Genomic DNA, 20,278 nt, shown 5'->3' with positions numbered 1-20,278 from the left:
ATTAATACATTTCAAACCACAAACCGCATATACCAATAACCAAAAATCATATTTCTGAGTATAGTCCAGAAATACACTGTTGTTTCCACCAATAAACAAAAATGATTTCTGCACCACTGGCCGATGCCTGTATGTATACATAATAAACCTACTCTCAATGGCTGAATTATGTCAATTCAACAATCCATCAACTACTCTAACAAACTACAATATCGAATGAAACCATGAATGTCCAATAAACACACTGTACTCCTAGATTAGGATCTAACTACTCTACACCCAGCCAATCCTTTTCTTGGAACCATTGTCATGAGTCCTAGAAACCACTTCCACTACTACTCCGAGAATTTTCGCAACACGATAGAAATTCTTTTAAAATAGGATGTGCTGGCCACTACAGTTCGTGATAACACACTCCAAGCACCCACACCACCTCCAGGGGCATAAAACGGAATGAAGTATCAATACATGGTGGACATTTTGTATCTCATGAGTCCACCATTTCATCCTGTATCTCATTAGGTGCAATTAGACCGGGAATAGAAAGCATTCGCTGTCGTTCCCTTTCTCTCTGAGCAGCTGCTTCCTCGGCAAAAAGGTCCTTATTGTCCTGCAAGAAAAATGAAGCATCCAAGTGAGGATATCAAAAATCCAGCAAAGGAAAAGATAGATCTTTATTTTGAACAGGATTAAGTGGTTCAAAGAACAGCAAAAGACGGAAAAAAATGACAAGCTAGTTAATAACATTACTAGGGAAAGAAAAACATTAGTTTGGATGTAAATGGGGCAGGGCGGGATAGGCAAGCCTTAACCCCCCTAAAATTCCAACCCGCCAGCCCTGCCCCGTTTAGCATTTTTCCATAATTTTGCCTCCTGCCCTGGCATGCCCCATTTATGTTCTTTCGTTTTTTCACTTCATAATATTCTATTTATTTTTTCACTTTTTCGATTTTATTTTCTTAGAATGGAAAATGGCTCTTTTAATACTGAGAATGGGAATTGTGTCACAGAAAGTGATTTCTTGAAATCTAGAACAAACATTTGAGCTTTTTCTTTCCAGTTTTGGCTAGATAGAATCCAAACCTGCTGCGTTGCATCTTTGGTATCCTCCAAATGATGCTAATAGGTCATGTACAACAAGAAAGAGGAAGTCGCTGTGAAGAAGCTAAAGCTTTTTGAAGAACGGCAAAAGGCCAAATATACCCATGTACTTTCGAAAATGGTCTAAAAATACCCTTCGTTATACTATTGGGCTATATATACCCTTCCCGTCATACTTTGGAACAAATATACCCTTATTTTGGATGGAGGTGCCACGTGGCAGCACCAGATGAAAACGACCCATTTCTTTTTTTTTTCTACCCGATTCGTTTTAAAAAACCAACCGCCCGACCCGTTTTAAAATTCAGTTTTTTTAAAGTATATTTTTGTAAAAACTGGAAAAAAAAGACTCCTAAAGCAGTGGACTACATATGCATTAGTTTTAAAAAAATGAAAATATTTTGCAAAGTCTTTTTTTTTTCCAGTTTTTACAAAAAAAAAATACTTTAAAAAACTGAAAATTCTATATTTTGTAAAAACTGAAAAGAAAAAAAAAAAAATTTACAAAATATATATTTTTCAGTTTTTAAAGTATTTTTTTTTTGTAAAAACTGAAGAAAAAAAGATTTTGCAAAATATTTTTATTTTTTTTAAACTAATGCATATGTAGTCCACTGCTTTAGGAGAGTTTTTTTTTTCAGTTTTTACAAAAAAAAAAATGTTTTTTCAATTTTTACAAAAAAAAAATACTTTAAAAACTGAAAAGACTTAAATATATATATATTGCAAATTCCTTCTTTATTTCCAGTTTTTACAAAATATATGCTTTAAAAAAACTGAAAAAACTGAATTTTAAAACGGGTCGGGTGGTGGGTTTTTTAAAACGGATCGGGTAAAAAAATAGGTCTTTTCATCTGGCGCTGCCACGTGGCACTCCATCCAAAATAAGGGTATATTTGTTCCAAAGTATGACGAGAAGGGTATAAATAGCCCAATAGTATGACGAGGGGTATTCTTAGACCATTTTCGAAAGTACATGGGTATATTTCACCCTTTGCCGGAAGAACAATCATGCCAAAATCTTGGACGAGATCATGTCATAATCTTAGACATGACAAGAACTTCCCAGAACTAAATGACAAGAACAATCATGTTTGTATAGATGTTTAAGAGCCCATTTGGCTAATTTAAGAAGCCAAAAGCACTTTTTTGGATATTTAAGGCATTTGGCCAATACAAGGAAGTTGCTTTTGAGCTAAGTTGCTCAGACTCGGGTGCGGTGTCCGATACGGGTGCGGATCTAGAGGTCAAATCCTTCATGATCTAAATTTAAAGATTCGGGGGTACAGATCCAGGTACGAATACGGGTGCAGGGATTCGGCTAAAAATAATTCAATTATTTAAAAATAGAGTTATAAAAATATGTCTAAATTATGAGACATTATGTGAAAAACTTACAAGGTATTCCGAGAAGGAGAAAATATTGAACAAGAGTAGAATTTTAGAAGGAGATAAAAGGAAAAGGACTGACATAGAAATTTATATATACAAGGTATTCCATTTTCTTCCATATCACCCTAGCTTTTGATTTGTTTTCAAAAATCATTGTATCTATCCCAAATTTCTCCGTTGATTTTGGTCAAAGTACCCAAAATCGGTTGACCAGATCCGGTACGGATCCCACACCCATACCCACACCCCGTCGTGTCGACACGGGTGCGGCACTGAAAGTGAAGAGTCCGAGCAACTTAGCTTTTGAGCACCAGCAGAAGCAGTTTTTCGGCTTTTGGAAAAAAGCAATAAATTCTAGCTTCTTCCGAGAAGTAGAAGCAGAAAAAAAATTCAACACAAAAATATCCTTACTGAAAATTTATATTTCCCAAATTATCCCCTCATTAATTTAACTTTTTTCTTTCTACCATCCATTTCTTCATTTTTCTTATTTTCTATCGTTTTTTATTCTTCTCCTATTTTTCTTTGGAATAGTCTCTCCGCTATAAATATAGCTTTCTTTTATATAGAATTTATGGAGTGGGTTTTTAGTTTATACTGAACAATGTATATTGATATGTCTGAATCATCATGTAAACAATAAGTAATGCCATATATGCAATATTATTTCTTTGGATAACTATATTTTATATTGATTAAAATCTTTAATATATATTTTTACTTTATATTTTATAAATACAATTCTCTTTTACAAATAATATCAATTGTAAATTGAACACTTACTGTACTTTTTTCGTAATTTGATACTCAAAAATACTTTTTGGAAAGATTAGCCAAATAACATTTGCTTATCAAATATTGCAAAAAGCACTTTCTAAATGACCAAATGGGCTCTAACTTAGGCAGCCAACCATGAGAAGGTCCTCAAGCTGCAAACTGTGAAAGCCAGAGACTTTGTACATTGCTTGCTAATTTGAGTCGGTTTAGGTTGAGTATTTCACAACCTGCCACCCATCTTGCCCTGTTATAGATTTTCAGGAAATAAATTTTGACCCACTCGCCCATGCCCATCTAAGGTTTCTCCCCGCTCATTGCCATTCTCGAACGTTATACTTATAAGACCAAGATTGAAGAACCAAAAACCTTAATAGACTAAGCCCAGACTCATGAGAAAGCAATCCACATATATCAAACTTCAGAAGGAAAGGGGATAAAACTACTGAACTTTGATTGTGTAACTTTTTGATATCCAGTAACAGGAGATTATGAAATCATGTTTTTGTTTTAAGTTTTTTCCAAAAGAAGTTTTTGCGAAAAAATGTTTTTACGGTACCTTTTAGAGAAAAGTTGTTCCATTCAAGAAATGCTCAGAGATCTTCAAAAATAACTATAAATGTCCAAGCACGTTTCTTTTTCAGAAGCTTTTTTTCCCAATATTTTTTCATAGAATTTTTCCACAAGTCATCCAAACGGCTCTAAAACTAATGGCTTTTGTTTGTGCAACTTTTTGATATCCAGCAAAAAAATTGCTTCTGAAATCACATTTTTGTTGATGTTTTATAAAAGCAGTTTTTACAAAGAATTGTTATTTGAGTAAGTTGTTTTAGGGTACTACGTAGAAAAAAGTTATTCACTCAAGAAATGCTCAGAGATCTTCAAAATAACAACTATCCAAGCACGTTTTTTTTTCACAAAACATTTTCCACAAGTCATCCAAACAGCTCTACTTGAGATATGAACAAGCAGGTTGTCTGGAACTCACAATACGACCTAAACAGAGTTCAATTCAGAAACGTTTATGCCAAAGAATTATTTAAAGGTACATGAATTAGTGGACATAGGGTAGAAAATTAGCATGTAAGCTGATATGAAATTCACAGAAGGACCACGAGTGCTAACCCATGACAAAAAAAAAGACATTCTAAAGCCCTACACAATTTAATTCATCAGATCCATGATAATTTCTTAGTAACTCCATCCTGTTTAAATGGTCTCAGTATGACCTAGCATAGACATTAGAGATAACTTCGAAATTGTGAACCGTTTTTTATTTTTTGTGGGAACATGTGACTCATGCGCTGATTTTTACACTTTTGAAGAATTTGAGAAAAATGAGTAATGAATAGATTGAAAGTAGGGTCCTACATCTTATGAGTTTTCTTTTCAAGGAAACTGGGTACCATTATGCCAAAATTAAAGCATGACAATCTGTTTGGATCTTCTGGAGCACGTATATAAGGGGCAGGGTAGAGAAATAGAAGACCTCCACTTAAAACCCCTCCCCCACAAAAGACATACCAATAAAGCTCGGAAACAAATGGTCTACTAGTAACACTAACCTGAGAGGAGAACTCTTTTGATTGAACGAGGAAGTCCCTTATGTGATTCTTGAATGTGGGAAGGTCATTTGTTGACTCAAATAGCCCACTGACAAACTGAGTCACCTGAAAAGAGCAAAGCATTATTAACATCTAAAGAAAAACTATAAACAAATTTAGGTGAAAAAACACTATGTAAAACTTATGGTCATACTTCAGCTGATGTCATGTTGGGGAAGGATGTACTAAGAAGTTTAATGGTGTATTCACGAACAAACATTGCATTATTTGGATATGGATAAGGTACTGTTGATGCATCCCATAGTGGCTCAGTCAATATGCTAGACTCCACCTGGAATCACATCACTATGTTACAAAAAATGCAAGTATAGATAGGAAACCAATCTGTTAGCTAGACACATACCAGGCAAAACAAATGCTGTAGCACCAATACATGCAATTTAAACCCAGGCTTATGAAACGTATCTGTTAGTACAGCAAAAATTTCTTGCTCGATCGTCAAAAAGTAAGTCCTATAAAACTGGTTAGCAAATTCAGAAGCCTGCCATGAAAGAAGAAACTATTAAACCCCACCGCGTAGATTTAACAATCAATAGGAAGGCCAACAATAAAGATGCACCTGAAAATTTTTTAGCATTTCCAGCAAGAGATTAAGTCCAGTCTCAGCAATGTTCCTCTCTGTGTGCCGAAACGCCCATATTATAGAATCCATAACAAGTTTTAGTTGCTGAAAAATAATCAGTACATTATGAAAATCCAGCACAAGCTTATGCAGACACTAAAATAAATGTGATACCGTATAAATAAATCTCTGAAGAATTCTAAGCTTCATAAATTAGAATTGGTGGTCCATACAGATACCAAGAGCAGGCAAAAAAACATACCTCGCTCGACAGCCGTATCAAAGCAGGAAAACAATGTGTAGCAATTGCACGAAGTAACGAAAAGAACTTAAGCCGATGCTCTGGATAATCTTCAAAGTTTTTTGTAATCATCTGTTATACATAGAATGAATTCATCAAACAGATCATGTGTCATCTCAATGCTGAGCTTCCCAAATGTTTATTATAGTAACCAAATTATATCTAAAGCATATAACAGGTCTGCAGCTGAGTCACCCTGATAGGGCATATGATAATGACCTTACTACCCGTTAAAATTGTTTGGCAGTCAACAAAAGGTTACCTCTAATAAAACCACGATGATAAAAGCAGTTAGTCACCAAGAAACAGGATGCAAAAGTAGCAGAACAAAGAAACATGCAATCAAATGAATGAAGATGGTGAATAGTATCATCTAAATTAAAGATTTAAATGAATACATCTATAACATTTATGAGAAGATGCAGCATTGTTAAATTAGGAAAACACATCATCAAAAAAGTACTTTATAAGTATATATTTTAATTACATAACGTTGGGGAATATTTAGTACAGAAGAGACTACATATAATATTATAAAACTTATCAACTCAGAATAAATTAAAAAAAAAAAAAGGGGGGGGGGGGGGGGGGTTGTCTAACCTCCAGAGTACACTGGAAAACAGCTTCAAAAATGCGAGGGACATCCTCAATCATAGCACCCTTGTACCTAACAAAAAAATGTTAGATACAGAAGCAAATGCACCATAAGAATATGGACAGTATTGTGCACAAAAGAAAGTCATGGAATCTTGAGCGCATTGTGTGTTACAAAGACAGTCAGTTAATGTATGGAGCAGACAGTCACAACTTATGAATTGTCAGTCCTGCTGAGTGCCAGTTAGGGCTGGGCATATATGGGGTATAACCGGTAGCCCGAACCGACAAAATGTTATTGGGTTATCGATATCGGGTTATTGAGTAAACAGCTTGGTAACGGTTTAATATTATTTGACTATTGGGTTCGATTTGCCTAATTTTATTAACGGTTTAACCGATAACCCAATAAGCTTTATCAATTTATAATTTTCCATTAAGTACGGCTTCATTCTCTCAATTCTCTCAGCAGTTACTCTTCATCTTCAGACCTTAATTCTTAGAGTAAGTTTTAAACTTTTTTGAGTTTCTCATATTAATTTTTTCAGTTAAGATTTTTAGTTTTAAACTTTAAAGAATTAATTATTCAGACTTTTAGTTTTTCTATTTGTTTCTTTTTTTGCACCGATTCTTTAGCATTTAAAAGATTAGGATTTTATTTTTTTTCTAGGAATTATGCTCGCCCACAGTGAGATAGTTAGTAAGATTAAATTGTTGATGTGTTTTTCTTTACTCCTACTAACTTATAACTTTGAAAATTGAGATAATTCACGGGATTTTTAAATGCAAAGAAAGTTTTCTTTTCTAAAGTTGAAATTTAATCCTTTCTTAAGAACAAAAATTTAGTTCCTTTCTCAAAACAGTATGATCGCGATTTCTATAATAAAAACATAAAATTTTTGGGTGTTTTGATTCTTATCGGGTAAACCGATAACTGAACCGATAAGGATCGATAACCGACTAACCGATACCAGATAACCGATATCTTATCGGTTCGATTATCGGTTTAGCATATTTATAAACTGATAACCGATATGCCGAACCAATAACATTGACAACCGAAGCGACCGATGACCATCCTTAGTGCCAGTTGGGAGTTGGAGGCAGTTAGCTTACTTGTTAATAATTGTTGCAAAAAGCGAGAGAACTTCAGATTCCCTAGCATCAGGCACATTCCTTGCATAGTCTCCTAAAACTGGGTCCATCATTGGTGGCACAAATTGCTTCCCGATATGTGGTTGATCTTCGGCCTTGTCCAAAAATGTTTCAATAAGCTTTAATGTTTCCCTTTTTACCGAGCTGCCACATATGACACATGTAAGTAAATGCATCTTAAAGCTGGCAAAAAAAATGGGAAATCTAAACTGGAACCTACCGCAAGAGTTTCACAATGGATGTCCTTGAGGCAAAGGGCCCTCCTTGTCCTATGCTTGTAGATATAAGCTCACTGTACATTCTGCAACAGAAAAGGTTCGCAATTAAAAATCAGAAAGCACCAAATATTTATAATAAAGATGCCATCTAAATATTTAAAAAACATAAAATCAAATAAATATGATATCCATACCTATAAACATTGAGCATGTCCAAAAAGATGAGAGTAATTTGAGGTAAGAAATAAGTCCCAAGTGAGCTAGCAGCACTTGTATTAGTCTGCAATGCAAAAAAAAAAAAAAAAAAAAAAACTCATGTTCAGAATAAGAGAATATTATGCAAAAGGCATTGCTAGGATAACATTTAAAACCAAATAGGATATGAATACTGATCATCAAAGCTCCCTGACCAGCACACAGAAGTAGCCACGTGATTTCAAAATAACACAGCATCCGGATTGGACATATTGGTTGACGCTCAGAATACTCCTCAAACTAGTTTCTCAACTTCAAAATTCTCTATTTCAAGTTAAAGTTGGAATAATGGACAAAATAGAATGAACATTGATTTGCAAATAATATTTCATTATTTTCAAATAATATGCAGGTCCAAGTGCCTGCTAAGTTTGTCATAGAAAAAATAAAAGGAACATATAGTACTAATGAGAGGCCTGCATTAAGAACCCCAAGTATACTAGCCAGCTTGTGTTAGCAAGTCCCATTTAATATCCTGTCATAATGACATGACAAACTGTGTACCACATTTTGTGACTACAGTATTCAAGGTAGAAAATTTAACATGCGGTAAAACTAAAACTGGGATGATTTTCTGAGGTCTGACAAATGTGCAAACAGATCATGCATAAGGAGAAAAGGATCATATATCATACCACACGCTTTCTTTAAGTCTAAATCACCAAAGTATTTTCTATTTTGGAGAAAAGTAAATCACCAAAATTAAACCTGAAAGATTTGATAGCACTAGTAAGATTATATAAAAAATGACTATTAAAGAGCATGGAACACTTCTTATGGACTCGCTGAAAATGATCTGATCCAGTTCATGGCCTATTGGAAGTAGAAAGCAGTCGGTTGGGATACTTGTCCCTGCCCCCGGCTTCTTCCTTACTCTGGCAACTCGCAAGACTTTGTGAGTAACTACAATGAGAAGAGAAAGAAGGCAAAAGGAAAAAACAAAATCACAAGCGCATGCCAACTTATACATTTACAGAAAGAGCTTAAGAATTTATCATCTCTATAAAAGGTAACCTGCAATATATTTAGCACAGCTCGGATAACATCTTGATCTTTAAGATAGTCCACGCTTTGTCGTGCCTGTCCTATAATTTCAGTCCATCTCTGTAAAAAGTATATGTTCGTAAGCCAAAATAATATGCAGTGTATACTCCACGTATTGTTATGTGGCGCATTTAACGAACGCAAAAGCCAGATATTAATACACAAAAAAATATAAATAAACAAATAAAGAAATAGATAGCACCACCCAAATACATCTTATCTAGACCATAGGTAAATACCTGATTTGGAAGCACCATCAACCTCTGCAGATACTCATCTCTTTTTTGGGGATCAGGCTCTGCTTGAATCATTTGACCAACCTAACAAAATGATATAGAACCCCACCTTTCAGTAATAAAGATAAAGTACTACTCCCTCTTTTCAATGTTATATCATTCTTTCCTTGTTAGTTTGTTTCGGAAAAATGTACACCTTCCCATATTTGGAAACTCTTTAATTTTAAACTCCCCATTTTACCAATAATGAATTCAAGTATGTAACGAAAGTATCTTTATTTCCTAACTCTGTACCCCTTGATATATAGAATAAGACATAGTGAATACAATACATCTAAGGAAACAAGTAAAACGAAATGAAGTATATTCTTTCGAACAAAAAAACTCTTACAGATTCGTAGAAGGCATGAATCTGATGAGGTTCTAAATCTGCAATAGTTGTCGGGAGAGTGGTTAGGAGCTCCGAGACAAATGGCTCATTTTCTCCAACCTGAGAACAAGGATAGTGGTCAGTACAAGATCAGTGTTAAGTCATTTTGTAACTCTTGTATCGTCATAAAAACTGATGCTATTAACAAACAATTCTCTTACCTGGACTACAACAAACTTGCGCTTGCACTTCTGAACGATTTTCAAAAATGTATCACAGGCCATATCCTAGAGAGCAGAGACAAAAGGTCATCAGGAACAGAAATGAAGCCATGACAATGAACCATAGCATATAAGCACAAGAAAATAGTTTATTGCAGTGCAGTTTTCTAGGCCAAAAGGTGAAATAAGTACCATGCACTCTAACCCCTCCCCTCCCCACCCACACTACCAGAAAAGAGGGCGAGGGGTGGGGGGCGGACTCAAGTCACATGTAAGTCATTTGATCATTTATTTAGAGGCCAATACTAATAACGAAAAGACATCTGATTCCTGATACCATATGACATTATTCCATAGGACATCCCAAACGATCACCAAGTCATAAGCGCCAGCACAACAATTGGTGATTTGTGAACCAACCAATCAGTAATTTGAGTGGGAAAAAAAACTTCTAAATAAGGATAAACAGCAAAACAGTAACTTATAGCCAAATCATTAATCAGTAGTCAAACCTGCACTCCAGGATGTGTTTCATGCATGAACTCGAACAATTTGTTCACAACAGTCTTCAAGAACTTCCAATGAGCTCTCAAAAATCTAGGATATTGCCCAACCACATACCTAGCATTTAATCAACACAAGCCATGACTGCATTTCTTGAATGAAAGAATTCAGTGTACCCGTAGGCAATACAACCATTTAACAAATTTAGTATAAGCAACATTCTGGAAGATCAGATTTGTAAATATAAAGCACGAGAATTGAAAATTCTGGCAAGAGAATAGAACTGGCAGACAACAATGAGATCGCATCCATACATTATATTACTTGCAATTACAGCTTTGTTGTCTTTCCCTTTGGTGATTTCACATAGGTTTAGCAAATCGCGTATCACCATGACAAGAAATCTGTTCTCCTGCCAAAGTGAACACAAGGAAAATGTGAAAATTCAAGATCTTAGTATGCAAATTATACAAAAGATCTAAGTCATATTGCTTGGTTCAATGCAAGAAAATAGTGATGCACACAGAAGAACATAAAGCAAAACTTTACCAAAAAATGACAGCATGCAACAACACTTAGGACATATCTTGTGTGAGGGCTAAGCAAGAAAGTTGCACAGCCAAAATACAGTTGTGAGCCTCAGTGAAAATCATGTAATTTGGTTAATAACTACATAAAACAAACTATTATAAGCATACCTGCTCTTCCAGCATCGACCCAGATATGGACCCAATTGCCCAACATAATGTATTTAGATTGTTCCACGACCAATCCTCCCCATTGAGTTGTTTGCTAAGTTTCTTCAGCATCTGGAGTGATACAAGAATATGGAAACATTATGAATCTCGAAACATAGCTGCGGACCATAAAACAATCTTTTCAGAAACACCATGTCAAAGTAAAGAAATGATAATTAACAACACCCAATGAAAAGTAAAGGTTCATCAAAGCCAGAAGCAACTAGCAACAGTCACTTGAAAATATGTTGAAGATAAACAAATGAACAGCTCAACCATAACTAAGTCGCTGAAGTATAAAACAAATTGCAAATTAACCCGAAGACAATTGAAATTGTTAGAACCTCCTTTCCAGGAGTTAGTAAAGAAGGATAGGATCATTATCTCGACTAAAACTACAACATATCAGGACTTAATGAATCTCCAGCAATTACCCATACGCTCACCATAATTGAGAAAAGTAATAATAACACATCCAAACCAGCTATTTCTAAAGTAGACTTCTTGGGTGCCGATTAACCAACCAAAAAAGTATAATGTGAAAATAATGTTGCCCATACGAATTACACAAAAATTCAGCATGCTGCTTCGACTACATTTATTTAGGTCATATCAAAGTTGATGGCTTCAAAAGAAGTGCACCTGCTTTTCGGTATCGTCGTGATCAAGATGTGACAAGTAGATCAAAGTTTCCCTCATGATCTGCAACATCAGACATCATTAAACACATAAAAAGGGGGGGAAAGACACAACATTGCAAAACAAGAATCAGGCAAAGTGCCTTTTGCCAAATATAGCATGCATCTTACTCCAATCAAACAAGAGGAGCCTAAAAATGTCAATCAAATTCAACAGGTTATTCTGTAATAAGATAGATACCTTGTATTGCACAAGGACGTCATTGTCCTTCATAGTTTCACGGACAATGTTCCCATTTTCATCTTCAACAATGAGAACTTCTTCAGGTTTTGCCATACGAGATATCATAAGTAACCTCAATTTGGACATTGGACCAGCATAAAGTTGTCTCCTCTGCATAAGTTGCGCTCCAAGACCATCAGCCATACCGGAAAGCAATGGTATCTGCTTAATTAACACAAAAACTTGCATATGAGCAGTTTGTTTTTGGAGAATTTTAGTCAGCAAGGATACAGGTAACTTCTCATACTTGAAGCCCCATCATATTTGCAGTCATTGCAGGATTGTCAAGATTATGATGCGCTTCAAACAACTCAAGAACTAAGGAATTCCAGTAATCCAAGCAAACCTGTGAAACCACACATTAGGAATCAGACACTTCCAAGAAAGTGTATCCATCACGAATAAACAGTGGAACAATACCTTAAAAACCTCTGTGTCATCCACGTACGAGATGTTGATAAGATACTCAAGTCCCAACAGGAGGGCATTTATATTCTCTTGTGATGTTTCTAGCACACGTATATGAGACTGCATACAAAGTAGCTTCTCAGACACAATGCTGACTACTACGGTCCAAAGTCATATTGTCAATAAGCAACTACAAAGTGAAAGCTGTCATGTAGTAAACACAGAGTAAAGAAGCTTGCCTTAAAAAATGACGTAAAAAACAATGCCAGATTTTGAATGAATGCCTGGATAAAGGAAAGAGAAGCATTAGTTACATGTTGATACAACAATAGACTAACCATTCACTGTCTCAAACAAACCTGCTCTTCATTGCTTCCATTTGCATAGGCCTCGGGAATGTTTGTGTTGGGAGGAAGAATAGTCTAGATGTCACAAGCACAAAAGCACAAAAGCACAAAGATAGTTAGCTAATACAATAAGGTATAACTAAATAAGTCCTATCAACAACATAAACACCTAGGACAGCAAATGAATAAAGTTCAGCTGCAAGTTTGGACATTTTGCTTCAATCAACTGAGTTTACAGGGACATTCCAACTCAGATATCAAAGCAACCAAACTGTATGCAATCAGCAAGTTGAACGTGATGTGTTACTTAATCTAAATCGAAAGGCAAACTCAAACTTATCATAGCATCTGCTGAAAGACACAATTGAAGACTAGTATAAGCAATTTAAAGGAGGCCTCAGTTGTGTTAACAAGAGAACAATAACCTAGTCTAATGAGTTTTAACACCTTTGCTTTCTATCAACAACATTAACACCTAGGACGGCAGATGAATTAAGTTCAGCTGAAGTTTGGACATTTTGCTTCAATCAACTGAGTTTACAGGGACATTCCAACTCGGATATCAAAGCAACCAAACTGTATGCAATCAGCAAGTTGATCGTGTTGTTGTTGCTTTCAGCCAGTGTCTAGACTTAGAGAAAATTTAAAAGATTCCCTTTGCACCTACTGGACTACATAAACAACAACAACAGCAGCAGCCCAGTGGAACCCCACAAGTGGGGTCTGGGGAGGGTAGTGTGTACACAAACCTTACCCCTACTCCGGAGGAGTAGAGAGGCTGTTTCCGATAGACTGGACTACATAACTCTTATTGATAAAGTAATAATTTCACAGATGTGAGGAAGCACTGGTATACATGTGGTATACAAAATAGTAAGGGACCTACAGACAAATATAGTTCGCCTCGGACCACACCAGATCATCCAAATAATTCAACTTCCAAACATAATGCATCAATACTGTCCACTATTCCTATAATGAAATTTTGTTTGCAGTATGTCAGTGATTGAATGTTCTACACAAAGGTTTTCATGAGACTAACTTTCACCTTTAAAATTTTCAAATTTATTAGAAGAAGACCATGCATTCGGTACAAGGTCAACCACAACCTTCAAAGCTCACAGGAAACTTTAAACATAGATATATATTTGGCTAACTGCTAAAGAAACGGATAGGAATACCATAGGAGTGCTGTTTTTACACAAACAAATGGAGCGAAAGACACTTGCTCTCATCAATTCATACAACAATTCAAAATTTGATACCTAGAGAAGGTTCAGTAATTCTTCTAATAACTTCTATCCATGTGTAGACCAAGCAACCAATTCTAGGAGAACATTTCTTAAGGCTCAATTGAGAAACAAAGAGAAGGGTAGCCTCACTTCAGAGTAAAACCAAATGGCCGTACCACACCCAAAGATACAACTCCACCGACAGCCGTTATAAAGAAGCAAAAAAAGTATTCCCTCGTTCATTTTTACTTGTCCACAATGGACTTTGCACTCCCCTTGAAATAATAAATGAAGTATTACAATAATACCCATAATAATGATAGCATTTCAAAAGTAAAAGCGAATGGAGGGTGTAGATACAACAATACAAAGATGTAATTAAGAATCATAGACTTCCTTCATCTTGGTACATCTTGAACTAATTAAAAAAGCATAACGCAACATCAAGAATTAATTTAACTCCACCTGCAACTGCACCATGAATATGGTGTACTTCTTGACGTACTGGTCGTTATAAAACTCCCCAAAATTAAGGGCAGCAACCTGTCATATTAAAACAGCAACCAACAGTATACTGAATCAATTTGGATTGATTTAATTGTTAGAAGAAACTCTACTAGAGATCTTGTCATAATATACCTCTGTTAGACACTGAAGTGTGAGGTTGCGATAAGCTGGCATGGGGAAAAGTTTAAGCAGGGTTTCCAGCTGTAATATGAAGAGACAAAGGTCAGACAGCACCTCTCAAACACAATCTGTATTGAAACAATAAATTGTAGACATGCTTCAATCAAAAAGATAAATAATAAGCAGCTGAGTAATACGAACCAGTGTTGATTCAAAAATATAGCCAAGTGGAATCCATGAAAGGAAAGCATGGAGTGTAGCAAGAGTAGCCCTGATGAGCTCGGTTCTTTGGGATGCTGATAGCACATACAAGCATAGCTCATGGATGAGTTGAAACTCGCTGTAAATAAAGAAAACCAACACTTTAGAAAAGATAAGTCTAAATAGAATTCGTTATAAACTAATATGTAAATAATGCTTATATAAAAGACCTTCGGCTTCAAAATGATAAAAGGAGCTCCGCAATTCATACAGTGTATAGGTTCTTTTAATTCTCAAAACCGACTGATATTACCCAAGCATAGAAGAAATAAACAGGTTTTAATCGCATTGAATGTTTGAAAAACAAATAAGAGAAAAATAAAAATAAAAATTAGCAGGGAAGAACAAGTGTTATGTTTATAAAACAAGTGACTAATACAATCGAAAAGAAGAAAATAGTATTTAATCACAGAAAGATACAAATGTATGCATTAAGGGGTGAAAAAGATAAATTTATGCATAAAATCTTCTTCTTTCGTGAAGGGAAAAAAATAGAATGGCGAAACATTTTCGCCTGTGCCCACAAAGTCTCACACTAAAACAGTTATAACTCTATCCTATTTTCTATAGCAGCCAAACAAACTGTTTCGGATTTCTCTACCATTTGCATAATTCTATTGAATTACTTCTCTTTTATACCGCAGCTTCAAAACTTTAGCCAAGGCCCGACTTGATGGCAAATTCTAGACACTATTCAACATCAGTATGTCAAAAAGCTAGTTTTTCAGAGTCCTATAAATCAAACAATCTTATGTCGAAAATCACAAACATGAAAAAATGTATCAGGAAACAACTCATATAAATCAGGAGTTGTACCTGTTTAAAGATTGTTTGAGCTCCTTAATCTTTTGTTGAGTCATTTCACCCCTCGAGAAATCAAAAACTTCCTCGCTTAGAAGCTGAAGAATAGTGTTTCAAGTTATCAAGGTGTACATTCTAATGTTTTCACTGGAAGATGGAAATGGAATGTAGAGGAACCTTCAATATGGCCATGCAGTTTTCACATATAGTTTCGCTTGTCTTTGCGGCTGCAACTAAGTCAGGAATGAAGCTTCTCCATCTTGCAGGCCACTCATGCTTCAAAATCTGAAAATACAAATTCACAAGAAAAAGATAATTTCTGTAAGACATTTCAACTTCATGTGTATCTTGAGTCACAATCAGTCCCATCACTTGCAATCACCAAGAGAGAGAGAGAGAGAGAGAGAGAGAGAGAGAGAGAGAGAGAGAGAGAGAGAGAGAGAGAGAGAGAGAGAGAGAGAGAGCTTTGTGTATTAAGAGTACCTGAACCAATGTTATGTTTAGCTTGCTAATATACAGCTTTTCCCGCCGAAGAGATGCTTCATCACTGGAAAGCTGAGATCCATATATGGATATGCATAAATGTAACGGATAATAAAATCCATTGGAATGAAATATTCAATTCAAGATCCTCAATAACTTAAAGAGAAAAATGACAAGAATTATGTAGTTATACCTTCACAATAACTTCAGATATATAGTTTTTCATTCCATCTCGTTGTTCGACTGGCAATGCATTCCATCTATACTTTATAACACCTTCTAGAACCTGCAGGGTGAAGCCAGTCAAGTATTTTACTCGGTTTCCTGCCATATATATCAAAAACCGCAAACAAACAAAGACAACGAAGTGAGCCAAAAGAACAGTTATTTTTTTATTTTGGGCAGTTACACGGTAAATGCCACCTATCAACATCTCTATCGTAACCAATCAATATTAAAACACATAACTTTAGCATCTGTTTCAATTTTTTTTCCTCGAAACTAGATAACTCAATTCAAATTCCCATTTTTAAAAAAAGGTATTTGGATTGTCAGCCCTCCTTTATCTCTCCAATGTCCAAGTATAATTCCTGAACTTAAGCTCTCATCTTAAATCATGAGAAATTAATACATGAATTACTTTTTTCGCCAGTACAACATCAGTCAAAGTCACACTTATAAGAGAAAACATTAATGATAGTATGACGGTTGCGTTAAACAATCCTATTCTAATTTAAACACCAAACTAAAAATTTAAAAAAAAAAGTCATAGCCGTAAGTCAAACTTCACAAAAAAAACACTGTAAAACTGACCTGCAAAGCGAAAAACTTAGTATTCAGGCTTTGAGTGCTCGATAGAATGTGAACCACTTGCAGCCACATATCTGGGTTATTTTGCAAATCGCGCAAAATGTGGTCAGCTGCAGCCCGCTGCAAAGCAATAAATTTAGTACATACTTACCAAAAGAGCAAAAGCAAAACAAATCTTTCTAAAGCTAGGTATATGCGTCCAAAAAAGGGAATCATCAGTGATGATGACATAGCACATCATCAGACAAGCTATAGATGTGATCCTTTGGGGGTAAGTCATCTTCTGTTGTTTATTCTCAATAATTGTTCATCTCCGAAGTTCCCATTTATCCACATAAATTTTAATTTATAATCTACATGTCTAACGTGGAACAACAAATACTTGAGGTTTCTTTTCTTCCGAGTCTATCAGAGAATAGAGAGGTCCTCGTAAAATCTGGTTCCAAAAAGAAAGCAGATGTAAAAGTCACATCAAATACCAGATGGAATTTTCTATCAGTTACCACTATTATTATTTTCCAGTCTTTGAGATTTTCTTTTCTTTTTTTGATAAGGAGTCTTTGAGATTTTCTTGTAATATGGCTAGCAACATGAACAAGATTTTGCGAGTTCCAGCCCTCAAAGTAAACCCTTTAGTGTATGCAACTATACCTATCATTCCCTTTCGCGCATCCTGTTTCTTTGTTAATTCCATGTAAACCATAAGTCCAGCTAAAATGATGTTTTTTAAGGCATTATCAGCTGATCAATAGAAACAGTCACAATCGTAATACATTTCAACGACATGAAATAACTCAGAATTAGACAACTGTCTCCGTGAAGCATCACTATTTAAGGCTTGTTGATACACTGCTTTGACTGGTCTACCACAAATCCTAGAATTCAAAAAAATAATAATAATAATTGCTGCACCGAACAGTAACTGCTTAACATACTTGTTATAACTACGGACAATTAACACTGCCTAACTGAATTGTTATTCACACTAAACACTCATTAATGATATTTAACATTTTTTTCCAAATCTGATACTTACTAATTCACAGAATACAGACCCCATTATCCAATTGGTGAATCTACGGGTATGAAAAGCATTTAAATGATCCTGAATAGAATGCAGTAGGTCATCTTTTTAAGTGTTCTAGCAGCAGCCTGGCAATATACACCAACTGGGTAATTACTAATTAGTGTCATACTGAATTACCGCAGAGTTAATTGCATTTTTCCGTATCCACATATCAGGATTGAGAATCCTTCCAATATGCCACTATCTATCTATCTTCAAGATAACAACAACAACCACAAGCCCAGTATTTTCCCACAAGTGGGGTGTGGGGAGGGTAAGATGTAGGCAGCCTTACCCCTACCCTAGAAGGACAGAGAGGCTGTTTCCGATAGACCCTCGGCTGGAGAACGGATGACAAAAGTAATGGCAACAATAAGAAATAACAACAAGATAAAAATATTGAAGCCGAGAAAGCAGTTAAACTCTAGGTAGTAATAGCAATCTATGAATAAAAGGATATTATACTAATACTAATACTAGCGAACTGGGAAAGACAAAGAGATACGCTCGACTACCTACTAGCCTTCTACCATAATCCTCGACCTCCACACCCTCCTATCAATGGCCATGTCCTTAGTCAACTCAAGCTACGCCATGTCCTCAGTCAACTCAAGCTGCGCCATGTCCTCAGTCAAGTCAAGTTGCGCCATGTCCCGCCTAATAACATCCCCAAGACTTTTTAGGCATACCTCTACCCCTCATGATACCCACTAAGGCTAACCTCTCGCACCTTCTGACTGGGGCTTCTATACTTCTCCTCTTAACATGCCCGCGTATTTAGGTGGGGCCTTTTCCCCTTTCCTTCAGTTTTCTCTTACGTTTTCCTTTTTTTTTTAACTTGTGGTGAGAATAAAGAATGGTAACAATGTATATTCCAGACCTCTGAAACTAAGAGTCCTTAGGAATTGGACAGAAGTCAATATCTTGAATAACAACAATGAGTTAAATTAAAAAAATTAGAGAAAAGCTATAGGAATGGCTGGCGTAAGCAATACAAATCTTCAAGTTTAAGAAAGGAAGTGACGCTTCCTTGAAACCAATTAAAAGCCAACCGTAGAACTTATAGCACCATAAAATCAGTAAAGTAACAAATTTATCTTCGTTGAGCCAATTTTCCAATTTAGAACGAAGTAAAACTGTTCAGCTAAACACTAGCAATCAGAAAACTTTCAACAACCGAGTCAGAAAAGTAATTGGCGTCCCACGCAATTGAAAACAAAATCAACCAGCAATTGTAAGGGGGAATAGATTGTCACGCAAATGAACTGGAGAAAATTAGACAAATTGGGAGAGAAGGCAAATAGTTCTCACCTCTTCCTTAGATCCGGTGCCATAGAAAGCGGCAACAGTGGCGTCGAGCAACGAAACATCAATAGGCTGACTCAAATCTCTAAGCTTATCCGCCGCCATGGAGAGAAAAGATGAATGAGTGATAAACCCTAGAAATCAACAGTCCAGTTCAAAAACCCTAGAAACAGAGAGATGTGGACAAAAACCCTAGCAAAAAACGTGAGCGCTCAATCTTAAGTCTGTTCAAAGTTGTGGGGATTTTGAAGCTAAGTTCTAGAAGAAAGAGGCCAAAAAAGGAAAAAACACAGAGACAGCTTCAATTTGAAGCAGAAACAGTCTTCTAGAGACTAGAGGGGAGTAATAACAAAACGTACTAAACAAAAAGAGATAAAATAGGGGCTTCGGGAAATAATATTTTAAGCGCTTTTCCCTCCTCCCTCCCTTTTATATTTAGTGTGTGCGCGAGGAGCGTTTTTTACGTGTTTTTTTTTTTTTTAAAAAAAAGGGTTAGTGAAAGGGGAAATTAGAAAAACAAGGAGGCAAAGTTTTGGGAGTTGCGACTGGTTTGAGTACCGCAATGTCCCCCGCTTTGGCTTTTATATGGAAAGGGGGAAAAGAGGGAAAATGAGGGTATTGCCCCACTCACATTCCCAATAGTGAACACTTAACAGTGAAAGTGGAGTTTCTGTTTCACTCTTCTTTTTTTCTTTTAGGTTGTTTTTCATTGGTTTTGGACCTTTGGTGTGTGATTCTAGAGATTTATTATTATTTTTTTGGTTAAAGGGATGCATGCATAGATTAATTAAACTGTTTGAATAGGTACAACAAAGGGAATGCTAGAATTCCACATCAAATCCGGGTACTGAGCCACTGTATTTAGGCCGCTAATATTACAATCCGTAATATGTCTAGTAAATGTACTTCCTAGAATATTGCCAAAAAT

General features: G+C 35.7%; 1 protein-coding gene across 4 annotated transcripts; it reads right to left on the bottom strand.

Moving 5' to 3' along the window:
• Positions 1–30: 30 nt before the first annotated feature.
• Positions 31–19,902, bottom strand: LOC107766762 (protein EXPORTIN 1A). Of its 4 annotated transcripts, none has more exons than XM_016585605.2 (32): positions 19,357–19,902; positions 16,983–17,099; positions 16,363–16,455; positions 16,170–16,241; positions 15,864–15,971; positions 15,702–15,784; positions 14,826–14,964; positions 14,637–14,705; positions 14,463–14,540; positions 12,778–12,840; positions 12,658–12,702; positions 12,431–12,538; positions 12,258–12,356; positions 11,969–12,172; positions 11,732–11,791; positions 11,051–11,161; positions 10,667–10,764; positions 10,361–10,469; positions 9,849–9,914; positions 9,649–9,747; positions 9,261–9,341; positions 8,992–9,081; positions 7,917–8,002; positions 7,725–7,805; positions 7,466–7,648; positions 6,356–6,422; positions 5,717–5,827; positions 5,452–5,559; positions 5,236–5,373; positions 5,026–5,163; positions 4,833–4,937; positions 31–610 (listed from the first exon to the last, which is right to left on the bottom strand). In XM_016585605.2, exons 1-32 carry the CDS (start codon positions 19,453–19,455, stop codon positions 488–490), a joined length of 3,231 nt encoding a protein of 1,076 aa, XP_016441091.1. In that variant the 5' UTR covers positions 19,456–19,902; the 3' UTR covers positions 31–487. The 4 variants fall into 4 exon arrangements, with proteins under 4 accessions (XP_016441091.1, XP_016441089.1, XP_075107993.1 ...); XM_016585603.2 differs by having other exon boundaries at positions 11,969–12,175; positions 19,357–19,753; XM_075251892.1 differs by having other exon boundaries at positions 16,363–16,493; positions 19,357–19,710.
• Positions 19,903–20,278: the final 376 nt, after the last annotated feature.

The sequence above is a fragment of the Nicotiana tabacum genome, chromosome 4 (assembly GCF_000715075.1).
Source record: "Nicotiana tabacum cultivar K326 chromosome 4, ASM71507v2, whole genome shotgun sequence".
Lineage (NCBI taxonomy): Eukaryota > Viridiplantae > Streptophyta > Magnoliopsida > Solanales > Solanaceae > Nicotiana > Nicotiana tabacum.
Note: the sequence above shows the minus strand (reverse complement) of the source record. Positions and strands in the feature narration are given on the sequence as shown.